General features: G+C 41.4%; 2 protein-coding genes across 2 annotated transcripts in view; one reads left to right on the top strand and one right to left on the bottom strand.

Moving 5' to 3' along the window:
• Positions 1-17,606, bottom strand: part of LOC120559226 — a 339,258-nt gene that overhangs the window by 1,883 nt on the left and 319,769 nt on the right. The window contains exon 22 of the mRNA XM_039800789.1: positions 740-904. Coding sequence (XP_039656723.1) covers positions 740-904 — 165 coding nt within the window. The remainder of the gene's footprint in view (positions 1-739; positions 905-17,606) is intronic.
• Positions 1-17,606, top strand: part of LOC120559237 — a 353,225-nt gene that overhangs the window by 229,542 nt on the left and 106,077 nt on the right. The window lies entirely within an intron of this gene.

The following is a 17,606-nucleotide window of genomic DNA, read 5'->3' as shown; positions in this document are numbered from 1 at the left end:
TTGCCGCGCGTTCCCGGCGGCTGTGTCCCGGGGTTGGCGTGTGAGGCGTGTCCCAGGGTGTGACGTTTGCTTTTTCCCCATTAATCTCCATATAGACCAGTTTGTGCGGGCCACCACGAAAAAACAAGATTAACGTGTTGTTGTACACGAATCAATAGATTAAAAATAACGTGACAATTTCACGAACTGCCCTGAGACCATGTTGGTCTATCAGCATTTTAGACTTTAAAGGTGGTCTGACTACATTGATGTGTGATGGTTTGAGTCCAAACTGCACAAAACCCCTAAAATCTCCTGGAGCTGCTCAGTGAATATCAGAAGACTGTGAATGGGAAGCAAGAACTAGAGCTGAAGAAAGTAGTTAGGATCAGTAGAAATATTTTCCTGTAAAGAAGCTGATATTGCTGTTTCTACATTCTATACACTGTGTTATTTTGAAGGTTTGACACTTGGTTTGAGACACAGTGGAGTAAACAGAGATGTGATTTTATATCATTTCTTTTCCCCTTTTCCTCAACCAGACTGTAGTTTCTGTGACTTATTTTGTGTGTGTTGTGTGTGGGGAGGGGGTAACAAGCAATGAGTATCTTACATTTGAATGTGCTATAAAATGAAATATCCTAAAAATATGTTTGAAACTGATTGCCTAGCTTTTGAACATCTGGAATAAATATGTATCGGCTTAACTTAATTAAAATTAAACTGTTGACCGTTATTTAAATAAAGTGGTTTCACTCACATTTCACTTCAATAGAAATGGGTTTGGATGTGTTAGACCCCAGGCTGTTCCTAGCTCTACATGTATATTGTCCAGAGTCAGAGGACTGAATGGACGTGAGGACCAGCTGTTGTCCTTCAGTGGGAGGTCTGAGCTTTACATTCTCCTTGAACCAGGTATAAGTAGCTGCTGGGTTAGCATCACTGCTACAGGTCAGAGTCACTGAACTGCCCTCCACTATCTCAGCAGAGGGACTCACTGACACAGAGGGAAGCTTTGGAGCATCTGTGGGACACAAGGTGTAAAGACACATTACAGTTTTTCTGATTGCTAAACGACAGTGGGCCCAACTGAAGCCACGTGTGCAAAACTCTAACTCCAGTCTGTACAGCAGCAGTTCATGTGGACCAATCTCTAGTTCGTTTTTCATTGCTTGAACACAGTTTTCAAAACTCTACACACTTATCTCATGGCTTTAACCACAATGTGCACAACACTCTGGATTTACAGCACTTTGTTCAAATGCTAACACACTGCTGTCAACACTGTTAACCACACATTCAAAACAGAATAGATTTCAGTCTGGTGCCTATCAAACACTGCTGATCGCTATTTTAGCTGAAAGCCTAAGCAAGTGTCTTGTTTTAGACTAGTTAGTGAACATATACGGTATTTATATAGAGAAAGCTCAGAAAGCCTTTTTTTGTATACAAACACCAAATAAGAAGGAAACAATTCTACACTGTACCGTTTGAGAGAAACAGGTAAAAGAGCAGAGATACCATTATGTCCAGGTAAGATGTCTGAGACATCCAATGTGAATGTGTGAAGAAAACTTGCTGCATGATGCTGGAGAGAGGCAGGATTAGTCACACTATTCTTTGTTACTGTTATGTACCTTTACGTTTTTTTTTCCATTACTATAATTCCATAAATTACTAGAGACAAAATACTATATTGAAGCAAACTGCTGATTTTCATTCCTTCTTGTTTACCTTACGTAACATTGGTATATTATAAAATCTATATCTTTTCTTTAAAGAAACTATTGAGTGAAGTCACTCAAATTGTTCAAACTGTAAAGATGAGAAAGTTTGTAATTTCTGTCTTGGTGTTTGATGCTAGTGTGTGTTTACTCTCAGTGTGTTCTGAGTGCCAGTGTGTGTTATCTCAGTGAGGATTGTTCTGAGTGTTTGGCTGCACTGAGCCTGTTTTGAGACGTGTGTTAAGAGTTGTGTTGCTTGGAATGAGTTTTGCAGCTGATGTGAACTGTTTAGTTCAGGTGACTGTTGGTAGTGCAGACTGGAGTTTGAGTTTTACCCAAACTTCAGGGCTTCAGTTGTGCCCACTGTAAAAGAAAAAATATATATTCCATCATGGAAAATCATTTGTATCATGAACAATGTAGAGCAGATGAGTGAGTACATACTGACATTTGGTTGCTACTGTGTGTTATATTTAGATCACTAAAGGCAGATTACTGTTAACCATACAGAGAAGCAACACTTCACACCGTCTGTTAACTAACAGAATGATGTGGCAAAGTTTGGATCCTATTTGTGAACTCTTAATAGACAGACAGATTAACTGTTACATGACTGAATCCTTCAGATGAATCGCTAACATCTCCAGTTATACAGGTAATAAAAACTGCACTACTACTGTACAATGTATGGGAAACCAGCTGATTTGTGCATGTGGTCATGTGACCTGTTGCCAATCAGGCAGTGATAAAAAGCTCACCAGGTTCAGTCATTAGTCCCTTGCCTCTCACTGAGTGCACTGCGTTGTGTGGATTCTCCTGTTGTGCAGGTACGAAATGTTTGGCTGCAGTAATTTGCGCAGCAATCACAAGTACAGCTTAAGGTTGATTTATGATTTTTGGTCCCACTAGGGTGATAGCCAGGCGCAAGTTCCCGTCTTTCACGGAGTGAACTGGAGCAAACTGACAGTAATGCCTATCAGCTGTTTTAGCCATATGTGGTAGCAATTAATGTTTCAGCTAAATGTTCTCCTTTTGTGTTGCTTATGCCATCATGAGCCATGCGCTACTTTTTATAGAATGTTTTTTAACTTGTCCATCCATCCATCCATCCATCCATCTTCGTCCGCTTATCCGGTGTCGGGTCGCGGGGGGAGCAGCTCCAGCAGGGGACCCCAAACTTCCCTTTCCCGAGCAACATTAACCAGCTCCGACTGGGGGATCCCGAGGCGTTCCCAGGCCAGGTTGGAGATATAATCCCTCCACCTAGTCCTGGGTCTTCCCCGAGGCCTCCTCCCAGCTGGACGTGCCTGGAACACCTCCCTAGGGAGGCGCCCAGGGGGCATCCTCACCAGATGCCCGAACCACCTCAACTGGCTCCTTTCGACGCAAAGGAGCAGCGGCTCTACTCCGAGCTCCTCACGGATGACTGAGCTTCTCACCCTATCTCTAAGGGAGACGCCAGCCACCCTCCTGAGGAAACCCATTTCGGCCGCTTGCACCCTGGATCTCGTTCTTTCGGTCATGACCCAGCCTTCATGACCATAGGTGAGGGTAGGAACGAAAACTGACCGGTAGATCGAGAGCTTTGCCTTCTGGCTCAGCTCTCTTTTCGTTACAACGGTGCGATAGATGGAATGTAATACCGCACCCGCTGCGCCGATTCTCCGACCAATCTCCCGCTCCATTGTCCCCTCACTCGCGAACAAAACCCCAAGGTACTTGAACTCCTTCACTTGGGGTAAGGACTCATTCCCTACCTGGAGAAGGCATTCCATCGGTTTCCTGCTGAGAACCATGGCCTCTGATTTAGAGGTGCTGATCCTCATCCCAACCGCTTCACACTCGGCTGCGAACCGATCCAGTGAGTGCTGAAGGTCGCAGGCCGATGATGCCATCAGGACCACATCATCTGCAAAAAGCAGCGATGAGATCCCCAGCCCACCGAACTGCAACACCTCCCCACCCCGACTACGCCTCGATATCCTGTCCATAAATATCACAAACAGGATTGGTGACAAAGCGCAGCCCTGGCGGAGGCCAACCCTCACCTGAAACGAGTCCGACTTACTGCCGAGACCCGGACACAGCTCTCACTTTGGTCGTACAGAGATTGGATGGCCCTGTGTAGAGACCCCCTCACCCCAATAACTCGCGCGCACCTCCCACAGTATCTCCCGGGGGACCCGGTCATATGCCTTCTCCAAATCCACAAAACACATGTAGACCGGTTGGGCATACTCCCAGGCCCCCTCCAGGATCCTTGCGAGAGTGAAGAGCTGGTCCGTTGTTCCACGACCAGGACGGAATCCGCATTGTTCCTCCTCAACCTGAGGTTCGACTATCGGCCGAACCCTCCTTTCCAGCACCTTGGAGTAGACTTTACCAGGGAGGCTGAGAAGTGTGATACCCCTGTAATTGGCACACACCCTCTGGTCCCCCTTTTTAAAAAGGGGAACCACCACCCCAGTCTGCCACTCCTTTGGCACTGTTCCAGACTTCCACGCAATGTTGAAGAGACGTGTCAACCAGGACAGCCCCTCCACACCCAGAGCCTTGAGCATTTCTGGACGGATCTCATCAATCCCCGGGGCTTTGCCACTGTGGAGTTGTTTGACTACATCAGTGACTTCCGCCCGGGAAATCGACGCCAATCCCCCGTCATCCTCCAGCTCTGCCTCTAACATAGAGGGCGTATTAGTCGGATTCAGGAGTTCCTCAAAATGCTCCTTCCACCGCCCTATTACCTCCTCAGTTGAGGTCAACAGTGTCCCATCCTTACTGTACACAGCTTGGATGGTTCCCCGCTTCCCCCTCCTGAGGTGGCGAACAGTTTTCCAGAAGCACTTTGGTGCCGACCGAAAGTCCTTCTCCATGTCTTCTCCAAACTTCTCCCACACCCGCTGCTTTGCCTCTTTTCACGGCAGAGGCGCCGCCCTTTGGGGCCGCCGGTGCCTGCAACTGCCTCCGAGTCCTCTGGGATAACATATCCCGGAAAGACTCCTTCTTCAGTCGGACGGCTTCCCTGACCACCGGTGTCCACCATGGTGTTCGTGGGTTACCGCCCCTTGAGGCACCTAAGACCCTAAGACCACAGCTCCTCGCCGCAGCTTCAGCAATGGAAACTTTGAACATTGTCCACTCTGGTTCGATGCCCCCAGCCTCCACAGGGATGCACGAAAAGCTCCGCCGGAGGTGCGAGTTGAAAGTCCGTTGGACAGGGGCCTCCTCCAGACGTTCCCAATTTACCCGCACTACACGTTTTTTAACTTGTAGTTTCTTTAAAGTTAAGTTTCTTTGTATGTTTCAGTTTACCACTTATGTGACTTATGAACTGCTGTGGCTGTAGAGCTCTGGAAAATACTCCTCCCGCATTAACTGTGCTATAGGAGTTTGTGTCCTTGCAAAGTAGGCTTATATTTTACTCTTTTTATTAATGTGCTAATAAATTATTTGCAAGACACTTTGTAACTTTGTGACTGGCCACTAATGTGTTGTTTGCTTTCTTAAAGGGGGACCAGTCCAGTCGCTGTTTTCTACGGTTATTTTACCATTTTGTTTCTTTTGGTTATTTGCCTTGGTTCATTAATTTTGTGATTTCATTTACAAGTGGTCTGTAGATATATTTTTGACATAGGTTTCTCTCCTCGATTTATGTAGATTCACAGCTTGATCCTGTACAAGGCTGGGTCCGTGTCAACACACTGTCTCCTCGTGGTGAGACTGCACTGAGTGACACTCGCGGTGTGTATGTAGCCTCGACACTGTAGATTTTGTAGAGACTTGCATGATATTTTGCAGTGAATCGTGTAGAAATAAGTGTGTAGTGCATGTCGTTGACGGTGCTGGGCCGTCTCTTTCGGTCTCCCACAGTAGTCTCCCTGAGTGGTGTGCGTGTGCTGACCTGACCTTCCTGCTTTGAGGAGAGTAAGACAACCTGTATCTGCCATCTAATTTATTTTATTAATCTTCCCTTGCTATTTTAATTGGAAGTCTTTTAAACTTTTTGTAAAAAAAGCAAACTTATATTTGTACAATATTGGCCTCCTGTTAATTGTTCCTGTTAGGGGAGAACTAGAGTTGGTCACACGACTTACTAATTAACATAGTAAGGGTTTAAAGGGTTCCTCCTAACCCTCAATAGGAGGTGGTGTTGTCATTAAATGTTCTGGTAAAATGGTGTGGGGAGATGTGTGAAAAAATTAAAATGATGACAAATCATAGAACAGTTTTGTTCTGAGAAGTCAAACGGACCAACAGCGCCTAAAAACGACCTTTTCCTCATCCACTGCTGTTCAGTGACCTACAGCTGTCAATGTGAAGCAGACTAAGCCGAAAAAAATCAGGAATGATCAGCAAAGTACTCCTACAAATTCAGACAGTCACTAGCTGTACGTTGCTTTTTAAAATGGAGCTGTTTTACTCACATTTCACATCAATAGATTTGTATTGAGACGTCTCCGTCCCCAGCTCGTTCTCAGCTGTACAGTAATACTGTCCAGAGTCAGAGGACTGGATGGAGCTGAAGACGAGCTGTGGTTCTTCACTGAGACGTTTGTCTTCATTCTCCTTGTACCAGGTGTATCTAGCTGCTGGGTTAGCATCACTGCTACAGGTCAGAGTCACTGAACTGCCCTCCACTATCTCAGCAGAGGGACTCACTGACACAGAGGGAAGCTTTGGAGCATCTGGAGGAGAAAATGTATAAAGACACATTTCATTAAAAAAATAAAAAGTCACTATACAGAAAATCATTTATATCATGAATAATACAGTGGGTCATCTGGTGAGGAGAAAATGTACACGTTGAAATCACGTTCTTGTTAATACAAAAGTTGAATGAATGGCTGAATATAAGCTCAAATATTACACAGAATGTCTTGAGTTTCTCACATTAAAATCTATAGTTTTCTAATTTTGCTCTTTTATTAGTGACACTGGAGTAAACTCACACACTGGAGGAGAGCGGTGATCCTCATATCCTGTAACAGCACAGGAATAGTTGTTATTTTAATGTTATTTCTGGTTTATGCTAAAGTGAACAGAGGAATGGAGAAATATGCATATCATTCAGTTTTACATGATAATGTATAATGCTAAGGAACAGTCACAGCTGAACACATGATCTCTGCTCTGCAGTTAATCTCTAGGTGCACTGAGGCAGGACATCATACAGAGGGTGCAGTGAAGGAACAGCAATGTATTGAACCTGTGAACAAAATATGAAGACAGAAGATTAAATATTAGAAGGGTGAAGTTTGTGGAAATAAATAATCTGCTCGGTTGCTTTTCTGTCTGTGGTCACTCAGGCTGCTGCAGAGTGTGAATGGAAACTGTAGAGAAATGCAGAACACTGAGGCGAGGCCAAATAGTGTGACATGTAGATAACACACACAGACTTGTCCCAGAGAGAGAAATAGCAAAATACTAATATACAGTTAGCAGTAAGATACATGTATATATTCCTCAAAGCTCTGGTCCTCTCTTAGAGACCTGACAGTATTTTCGTTAGCTATTCCTGGGACTGCGCTCTTCTGGACAGAGATCTCAGATACACCCACATAAAAAAAGAATCAGCTTTGCTTGGTTGCTTTTTTTGTCGATGGTCAGGCTGCTGTAGAACGGAAACTGTAAAGAAATGCAGAACACTGAGGTGTGAGAAACTCACACATGGCTGTTATTGTTAACCAAACACGGATGTGTAACACACATAAACAAGCAGACTGGTAACATTTGGTGTAGGCACACAATGTTGATAATGATGTTGATTAGAAAAAGTACTTTTAATAATGTTGGCTTGTTTAGGTGGCTTCGCTGGATAAACTGTGTGCAGAGATGTCCTACATTTAAAATGGGATGAAAACACAGGAAACTAGAAGGGCAACTCTGAGAGCACAGACCTCCACCAAGCCATGCCCTATTTGACAATGCTAATGCAGTGTGAATTTTCCCATTCTGAAAGTCATTTTTTCAAATTTTTCTGATAAATGTAGCACAAATGCCATGTCTCGCAATGTTAATGAAAGGAAAAAGATAATTTGTGTATCCGTCCTGTGATTCAGATCAGCTCTGAAAAGTGAAGTGTTTTTTTCTGTAATCCTGCTAAAAGACAGACCAACTAACAAACAAACAGACAAACCAATCAAGTCAAAAACATCACCTTCTTGGCAGAGAAGACACTTAACATTTGAAAAAACGCTCAGACCTCACAGTATCAATCTATAAATTGGGAACTCTCTGAGTGTGTCCCCACACATGCGCAGTACGAGCAAGCATTTCTGTCCTCTCTGCATGTTGACAGACAGTGGTGCTCCGTCACACACACACATACACACACGCAGAGGTGATGACGGAGCGAAGCTACGATGCCTCGGCAGTTTCTTTGAGTCACGGCAGTGCCGGTAAAGCGGTTGCAAGTGTGGTTACATTTTTTTAAACTGTGGTTACATTTTTTGAAACTTTTTTAAACATTTTTTGAAACTTTTTTAAACATTTTTTGAAACCTTTTTTAAAACATTTTTTTTAAAACGGAAGCGGCCGTGGTGCGGATACAGACAGGCAGGCAGGCACAAAAGGTTTCTTATTGCCCTGGGGACTGACTGACAGGCTGGAGATTGTAGGGAAAGGCAACTTTATTTCTATAGCACATTTAAGCAAAATGCAATTCAAAGTAGTTTACATAAAACATTAATATACATATGTTAATATAAAGACCATGCTAGTGATTAAGTTTATGGATGGACAAAGCAGGCCAACCAACCCTAGCATACAGGGATCAATGTTGAGTTAGGCCCTTAAGATTTGTTATGGACCTCAATGCTCCATGGTATACAGTATCTAAGAAGTGAAGGCATTAGGAAGATGCATATATAAAACAGCACCATAGTCAAACACAGACATAAAAGGAGCAGCAACAAGTTTCCTTTTTGCATCAAAAGAAAAGTAATACTTTTTTTGAAATAAAAACCCAGCCTCAGCTTCAACTTCTTCACAGGTTGCTGAATTTGAGGCTTAAAAGAGAGGGAATCGTCAATTAAGAATCTTAGGTATTTATATGAAGATACAGACTCAGTCACATTGCCCTGAAACGTAAAAAAAGATGGAAGGTTCAGTGGCTCTTTCTTTGAGTTTGTGAACATCATGACATTTGTTTTGTCAGGATTCAAAATCAATTTCAGCTCATGAAAGCTGTGTTGTAGTATCAATAATAAAAGCTGCTAAATGCCTTACAATATACTGTAAATGTAGAAGTGCACTACAGTACCTTGTACAGAGAGAAGGAAGACAACAAATCCAGTCGCTGCTGCTGTTAAACTCATAGCTGCTCCTCTGGTCTCTGTTAAATCAGCAGTAAGATCACATACATGAGAAATACTGTGTGTCAGTAACTCACAATAATCATGTCTACATTAGAAAAAGGAGGATGTGGTCTCTGAAGAAAGAGTGTGTCTTCTGTGGATGGTACAGTAGATTAAATAGATATCAAGCTGTTAAAAACACGCCTAAAACACGACTTCCTTCCTCTTTACATCATTAATATGCAGACTGTAAGCAGACAAATGTCTGTAAATCTCCCAGTTGAAATGAACAAATTATTCTTACTGTTGTTATGCCAACAATGCATTAAGTTCTTAAAATATGGTTCATGAAAATGAAGGCCTGGGTATGAGAAGTACGGTGGCCGACAGGGGCAAACACAGTGCAACTTAATGAAACACACAGAAATAGACAAAACACAAGCAAATTAAGAAAACATCTTCATTAATTTGACAACACATGCGCAGCATTTAGCAAACGTGCAGCAAATACACACAACACAACCAAATACACAAACACGCTGCAAAAACAGAAACGATGCGGGCCTCAAAACGCACCACCTGCTCCCATTGAGCCCCTTCCTCCTCCCCCCACTCCATCTCCATCCACCCGCTCCACAAGGAACGCATTGCCACTCCCGGACCAGATCCCGCTGGAGTGTCCAATCCCACCATAGTTCAACATCACGTCTCCTTAAAGGAACACACCAACTTATTGGGAATTTAGCTTATTCACCGTAACCCCCAGAGTAAGACAAGTCGATACATACCCTTCTCATCTCCGTGCGTGCTGTAAAGCTGTCTGACGGCTCCAGCGGCATCAGCCCATCACAGAACAGGCAGGTGAATGGTTCCAGTAATCCTACTGATTCGAATAAGTGACAAAATAATGCCAACATGTTCCTATTTACATGTTGTGATTTGTAGAGTCACAGCGTGTACAAAAAACAATGTAACATGAGGCACAGCCATCTTCTAACCGTAAAAAAAAACTGGAACTATATTCTCAGGCGGAAGAATATAGCACTTGGGCGGAGTGATATGCTCGCAGCAAGCCTGTCTGAGAATATAGTTCCTGGTTTGTTTACAGATAGAAGATGGCTGTGTCTCATGTTACGTTGTTTTTGTACCACGCTAGTGACTCTACAAATCACAACATGTAAATAAACAGGACTATATTAGCGTTATTTTGTCACAATTGAGCAGTAGGCTGATTTGGAACCAGTTACCTGCATGATCTGTGCTGGGCTAAGCTAATGCTGGAGCCGTCAAATAACGACAACTACGCAAAGAGATGAGAAGGGATAAAGACCTCTTATCTGAGAGTTACGATAATAACAATTCCCAATAAGTCGGCGTGTCCCTTTAATTCCTCTAATATTTCCTCATTTATGTCATCAACACATCCATGATCCATGGAAATGTTGTGTAAAACACAACAAGCCACAAAGAATGCTGCGACTTTTTGAGGACTGTACTGTAAAATGCCTCCTGACCTATCCAAACACCTGAATTGCATTTTCAGTAATATTTTTCTTTGTAATTATGTATGGTTTGCAAAAATGGGAACTGCTGCGTCCATGTAGATGAGAGAAGCAAGGTGTATGCGTGTTGTGCACACGCTACATTATGGCCAAGCATCGCCCCTAAAATAGCATCTGACTAACGCCGCCACTGACTTTAGGCTAGCGCCACTGACTTTTAGACCAGGTTTTCCTGGTCTATTCTATTGCGGAATTGTTTTCTGAAACTGCAAAATAGCACCAGGGTACGTTTTTGCTTGAACACGCTCCTCCTTTTCACTGGAACCGCTCCCGAGCGCGCAAATACATTCGATAATTTACCGCGTGAGTCTGTGGAGGGAAAAGTCCGCTCTGCAAAATAGGAATGATACATGCGTCGGTGTAAAAAGGCAATTGCGCTTGAGTGCAAGATAGGGCCCCTCTGTCTCTCTGTTGCAGGTTTGACTATAGACACCTGAAAGATAAAAGGATTTTAAAACAGCACTGGTACGTCTTTTTACATGCAGTAACACAGAGCAAGTAGAGCTAAATGACAAATGCATGTTGCTCATACAGAAAGAGGAAGTGAGGTCACACACACACACACACACAAACACACACAGTTTATTTAACAGCATGGCTTAAAGTCTACAGCACAACTAGCAGCCTCATGAGGCAGTAAGGCTCATTTAATGGTCCCATGGCATGACAATTTCACTTTATGAGGTGTTTTAATATTAATAGGAGTTCCGCCAGCATGCCTATGGTCCCCCAGTGGCTAGAAATGGCGATAGGTGTAAACCGAACCCTGGGTATCCTGCTCTGCCTTTGAGAAAATGAAAGTTCAGATGGGCCGATCTGGAATCTTCTCCATGAGGTCATAAGGAGCAAGGTTACCTCCCCTTTCTCTGCTTTGCCCGTCCAGAGAATTTGGCCCACCCATGAGAAAGAGAGAGATATCATGGCTTGCAAACAAGCAAAGTGGCAGTTGGTCAAGGCTACACCCCACACTTTTCCACACCTTGCCCCCCTTCCTCTCCTACTGAATAGCATTTAAAGCTACAGACACAGAAATGGCACGTCGTACATAAAGCTCATTGTGGGACTGGCTCTAGTGGCTGGAATTCTGCATCAAGGCTTAATTTCAGGAAAGAGACTTCAGATACAGTATTAGGGGACCACTAAGGTCTATATAAAAGAGACTTCAGATACAGTATTAGGGGACCACTAAGGTCTATATAAAAGAGACTTCAGATACAGTATTAGGGGACCACTAAGGTCTATATAAAAGAGACTTCAGATACAGTATTAGGGGACCACTAAGGTCTATATAAAAGAGACTTCAGATACAGTATTAGGGGACCACTAAGGTCTATATAAAAGCATCCAAAGTTATCTGATAGAGCAACAATTTTCTTTTTAGTTAGACAAAAAAAAAACATTTCGGTCCAAATGTGGCGACAGAAGAAAGACACTGCTGTTACCTTAATAAATATATAGACCATTTTAGGACAGGACTGTTTTTTGTTGAAATATCACCTGTTCATACTAGCCATTAATGAAGTAATATGAGACTTTAAATGTTCAAGTTAGACAAATCAAGTGGACATCTAGAATGTAATTACCCCTTCCTTGAAGTGTTGAGCTGCAGTGGAAGGACAGAGTCAGTTTGATTCCATCAGGCAGTTGCTGTTTTAGGTTGTTCACCAGAGTAAACCTTTATTACACTGTGACAAGTTTTACAGATGGACAACATTGGGCAAGTGAGAAATACATCAGATCATACCAACTGATTTAAATTGTATTTGCACTCATTACTGATCAATAAAAACTTCATTCTGAAGAATGAACCCAAAAAGAGTTTGTTTAAAGCTGAAATCAAAAGCTTGCACCTGAACACTCCCTCTCCCTCTGCAACAGTGAGAGGGAACTGGCATGATGTTCAAACTACAATACATGCAATACAATACAATTCATTCAATACAAATGAACAACTAGCAAAGTTTGACAGAGCTGAGCTCATGTTTTTCAATGTGTAAAAATATACCATATAAGATCTACTGTACATGCTGTGGAATAGTTGGACTTTACTGGCTTTCTCTGCCAGGACAGGTGTGATGTAAAGGGTGAACAATATTTCTTAAGTAGTTTACTACATAAAATAAAAAAAACTCATAAACAACAAATGATGACCCTTTGGTAGAGTAAGTTCTGTCCCAAATCTCTCTCTCTCACCTCCACAGTCTCTATGGGTTCATTTGGTTCAGTGGTGGAGCTCAGAGCTTTCTTCTTCCTGAATTTAATCCAAAAACAAACAAATAAAAGGTTTAACTGAGTTCCCAGACCCACATCCAGATGTTGGGTCTGGGAACTCACCATTGGCAGGGCTCAATTCAAGGGGCGGGATGAACGGTTGTCTTTCAAATTCCCTCTGCACGTAATACAGACTACAACCAGGCAGCGCAACGAAGAAGCTAGCGAAGCTAGTTGATAGATTAAACTTTTGCCGTATCCGGTCGGCAAAACTCCGAACACATCTTCCTTTTTTAAGAATGATTTCTGTGCTGTTCTTTGATCTTTTCTCAAAGAAAAGATTAAATTAGCTGCACTAAATATTATTCCTAAAAGAGGAATTTCTTTCTCTGCTACAGCTTGGTTAGTGCCTAGTCTAGGTGCCTAGACTGACCCTGGCTGCAAAATAAATTTGCTGCCACTAGGGCAGATTAGATTTCTAGGCTAGGGCACTGCACTCGTTACAGCCTGGTCTCACTGAATTCCGTAAAATGGGCACGGACTGGTAACAGCTCATTCCGTGGTGGTGTTACGGAATGTGTGAAAATTTCGTGTGGCCACCACGGAAAACAATGCCAATGTAAAGTCAATGAGAAGATGACGTAGCACGGTAGTGAGTAGTATGTAAGGCCGGAATTCCACAGCTGAGGAGGTTGGTTAGGGTGGTGGATGGGTCAAACACAGGACTTTCACCCAGGAGAGCGGAGTTCGTGTCCCGTGTGTGGCGTTTGTCAGTTGTGTTTTTTTTTTTTTAAGCATGTCCCGCGTGTGGCACGGAACCATAAGCCCACCCACGACCTTTTCCTGAACCCAACCGCTACGTTCTTCTCGCGTGTTACGTAAGCCCGTGTTCATTTCACGGAATTATTCCGTGGCAGTTTAACAGATTTTGTTGTAATTCAGTGAAACTGTCACGGATTTTGAGTTAAGGGCCCGTGTTCATTTCACGGAATTCTGTGAGATCAGGTTGATCGTTAATATCAAAAAGTTACGCACTAAAGCTTACATTTTTTGTGATCTTGTTTTTTCTGTTCTTTTCAATTCTTGTCTCATCAAAGCAAACTGGTGAGTCAGCTTTATTTCAGGAAGCAGTTGTTGTTTTAGGTTGTGCATTACCACCAGAGTAAAAGGTTATACAGATGGACGAATAATGAGCAAGTGAGAAATAAGTCAGAGCAATTGAACATATATAATTATTATTTGTGTTCATTGCTGATTAATAAAAAAACTTTATTCTGAAAAAGAAACAGTTTGCTTGAAGCTGAAATCCCAAACTGTTTGCACACCGCTGCCCTCTGCAGCAGTGAGAGGGGAACTGACATGATGTTCAAACTACACAGTTGCTGTGCAAGCTGCAGGTTTATTTGAGTCAGCCACTGAAATATATAGAACATGTTTCAACTAGCAAAGAGTGACAGAGCTGGGCTTATGTTTTTTTTTTCATTCAACCTTTATTTATCCTCGTGAGATCATTGAGGGGCGACCCTCATTATCAATGTCATCGAGTCAGATTACAAAGACAAATACAGAACAACAACACAGAAAGTACAATCATAAGAAATATAGAAAGACAATAAAACATTCAGAATTGGAAAAATATTTGATTAATACATTAGGATAATAGGGATGGAAAAGAAAATGCAATTATGTAAAGCTGTTACAAGTAGAAGTTTGCAGGTTTAGAAAAATATTTCTAAATTGTCCAAGAGGACAATTTTTAAGTGTTGAAATATAGGCTACTAGATAATATATACTGTACATGCTGTGGAATATTTGGACATTACTGGCTTTATCTGGCAGGACAGGTGTCATGTGAAAGGGTGAATAATATTTCTTAAAAAATGTATTACATCAAATAACATTTTGCATTGCAAGTTAAATCCTGAACTTATGTAATGTACCTGCACAGGTACAAATAAATCTGCATTCCACTCAAATCATCTGCTACCAAAATTTGGAGTTGAGGTTGATGTATCAACTTCAACGTTGTCCTTCTTTTTGTTACCATCCAGGTTTGACTGAATCTTAAGAAAACCAAATAAGTTTTGGTGAATTATTCCTCAGAAATTATTTTGAGTTTTTTTCCCTCCATGCAGCAGACTCAAAGCTGTCTGACCTTCACACCAGGTCTTCCTGCTCCTCTGGGTCTTCTGTTCTGCAGTCTCTGAGATGTCCTCATACTCAGGACAAGAGTCTAAGGCCTCTTTCACACTGCCTGCGTGGCGTGAGCGTGGCGTTTCTGTTGCGTGGCGTTTCCTATGTCTTTACACACCAGAAACGTGTCTGATGTGGCGCTGCTGCTGCTAGCCTTGTCTGTACACGTGTATGTTTCCCATTGATAAAATGAAATACCATGTTAAACATAAATATATACTGATTTGATTACAGCAAAGACAACGGCAAAATAGGCTACAGAATATTTCGTTCTGTATTGACAGGTGCAATGTTTGAAAATTGATAATTATTTATTATTTTTTAAATTACATTTATATCTGCATTTATGTCAAAACCTAGAGACTTTCAAACATCAAAATGTAATTTATTAAATGTATTCTTGTCAAAATGACATAAACATCTTTTTGTATTCTATTTTGCCTGGAAACGCTTCCAACACGCTTGCATGCACGCCTGAGATGTGTGTGTCACGCAGGAAGTGTGAAAGCTCTGACCTGTTAACATGGGACCTGAAATAAAAACAGACACGCCACGCAGCTGACACGCTGACGCCACACAGCCAGTGTGAAAGAGGCCTAACTGATGGGGAGAGACGACAAAATTAGAGACAAAAGCCTCATGAACGGAATCTGGATACAGTTAGATTTCATATTAAAATGTATTAAAGGTAAAGACACATCGGTGGTTTATATGAAGAAAGATTTAACTAATAAAAAAAAAAAAAAAAAAAAAAAAAAAAAAAAACCCCCCCCCCCCCCCCCCCAAAAAAAAAAAAAAAAAAAAAAAAAAAAAAAAAATTTTTTTTTTTTTTTTAAAAAAAAAAAAAAAAAAAAAAAAAAAAAAAAAAAAAAAAAAAAAAAAAAAAAAAAAAAAAAAAAAAAAAAAAAAAAAAAAAAAAAAAAAAAAAAAAAAAAAAAAAAAAAAAAAAAAAAAAAAAAAAAAAAAAAAAAAAAAAAAAAAAAAAAAAAAAAAAAAAAAAAAAAAAAAAAAAAAAAAAAAAAAAAAAAAAAAAAAAAAAAAAAGATGTTACAATTCCAAGGATATAGACTACTACTTTACAAATTAAGAATTTTGCACACAAAACACATGTAGTTTAAAAAATACAATGTCTTATTATAAGTAACTACCTAACAATATACAGGCCTACAAGTCCAGCTGAAATAAATAGCTGACTAAACACTCAGATGATCAACAGAACTGTTTGGATCGTTTCCAGTTTCTAAAATGTGAGGATTTTTCTTCATTGAGTAGAAAACTTGTGATAAAGAAATATATACAGAGAAATGTACTTGACAAGATGATTCACTAACACAAGCAGTAAATCATTGCATTTTTAAACAAATTCTATATTGGTATTTTTTTATAAATTACAAGCTTAACAGCCGTTAACTGATGACACTAGATAAATGACCCAACGCTGCATGTCACAAAATTGCATAAAATACAGTCTATCAACTTAATCCTAATACTCATAAATGTGTGTTTAACCTGCTTGAACACTGTCTAAAGTAGCGAGGAAGGGTGCACGTCTGTGTGTGGGGAGCCCAGAGGGCAGGGGGAGGGGTTAGACGAAGCACCGAGGAGATGCTTCCTTCAAATCTTGCTAGTTTTTCAACATTACCAACCCTGCCCTTTAAAGAGACCACAGATCTGTGTTGTGTTCAAAGTCTTGGGTGTTTGCTGACTGTGCTGTACAGTTCAGATAAATCCTCCGCAGCCTCTTGATTTCCTGATCTGTGAATGAAAAAAAAAACATACTTAGAGAATGAAAAACCCACAGTATAAAAAAAAACATTAAAACGGTGGGAATAAAAACATTTTCTGATGGACTCACTCTGTAGTAGCACTGGAACTCTTAAAGTTGACAGCAGTGTACTTCACATCCTCGTCCTCCTCTTCCTCCTCGTGTCTGTGGCGCTGAGCTAGCCTGATGTTGGAGTAGAGAGCATCTTCCTGGTTTTTAGAGAAGCTCACGCTGGCATAGCAATGGTCTTCGTGCGAGTCTGCTGGAGTTCTCTGGACTGGAGCTGAAGGACTGTCATACACTGAACCCTGAAGGTAACATAGACAAGAGTCCTCAGCTACATAGGTAGGTGTTGAAAGGTTGTTTTTTGGGTTCATACTTGTATTTTGGGTTTCTTCTAAAACATGTTTACATGCTTTAATTCTAAAGAGACACCTTATTTTCCCTCATACTGTCTGTCTGAATATACCTGTATTCACCCTCTGTCTGAAACGCTCCGTTTTAGCGCCTGTCTCTTTAAGCCCCTCCTGAAAAAGCCTTGTCTGCTCTGATTGGTCAGCGTTTCCGGATCTTCTGCATCTGCTCTCTCTGTGTCTCTGCACCATCATTGCAGCCAGGAAATGACTGTAACGGCACTGTAGCGGCACTTTCTACCTATATATAGTATAGCTGTGACATCAGAACCATACTGGAGTCCTAACGGCTCGTTTAAAGGCACAGTTTCTGTGTGTGCGTTTCTCTGTGGATTGAGCATTTTGATGCATTTACAGTATTTATATAGCACCTCGACCTGCTTTATAATAAAAAAGACATGACTAAATATGGGACCTTTAAGTATGATTTGTATTGGCCTGTAAAACAAAATCCTCATATTGTA

This window comes from Perca fluviatilis, chromosome 1 (assembly GCF_010015445.1).
Source record: "Perca fluviatilis chromosome 1, GENO_Pfluv_1.0, whole genome shotgun sequence".
In the NCBI taxonomy this organism is placed as follows: Eukaryota; Metazoa; Chordata; class Actinopteri; order Perciformes; family Percidae; genus Perca; species Perca fluviatilis.
The sequence above is the reverse complement of the archived record's forward strand: the minus strand, read 5'-3'. Positions and strand labels throughout refer to the sequence as shown.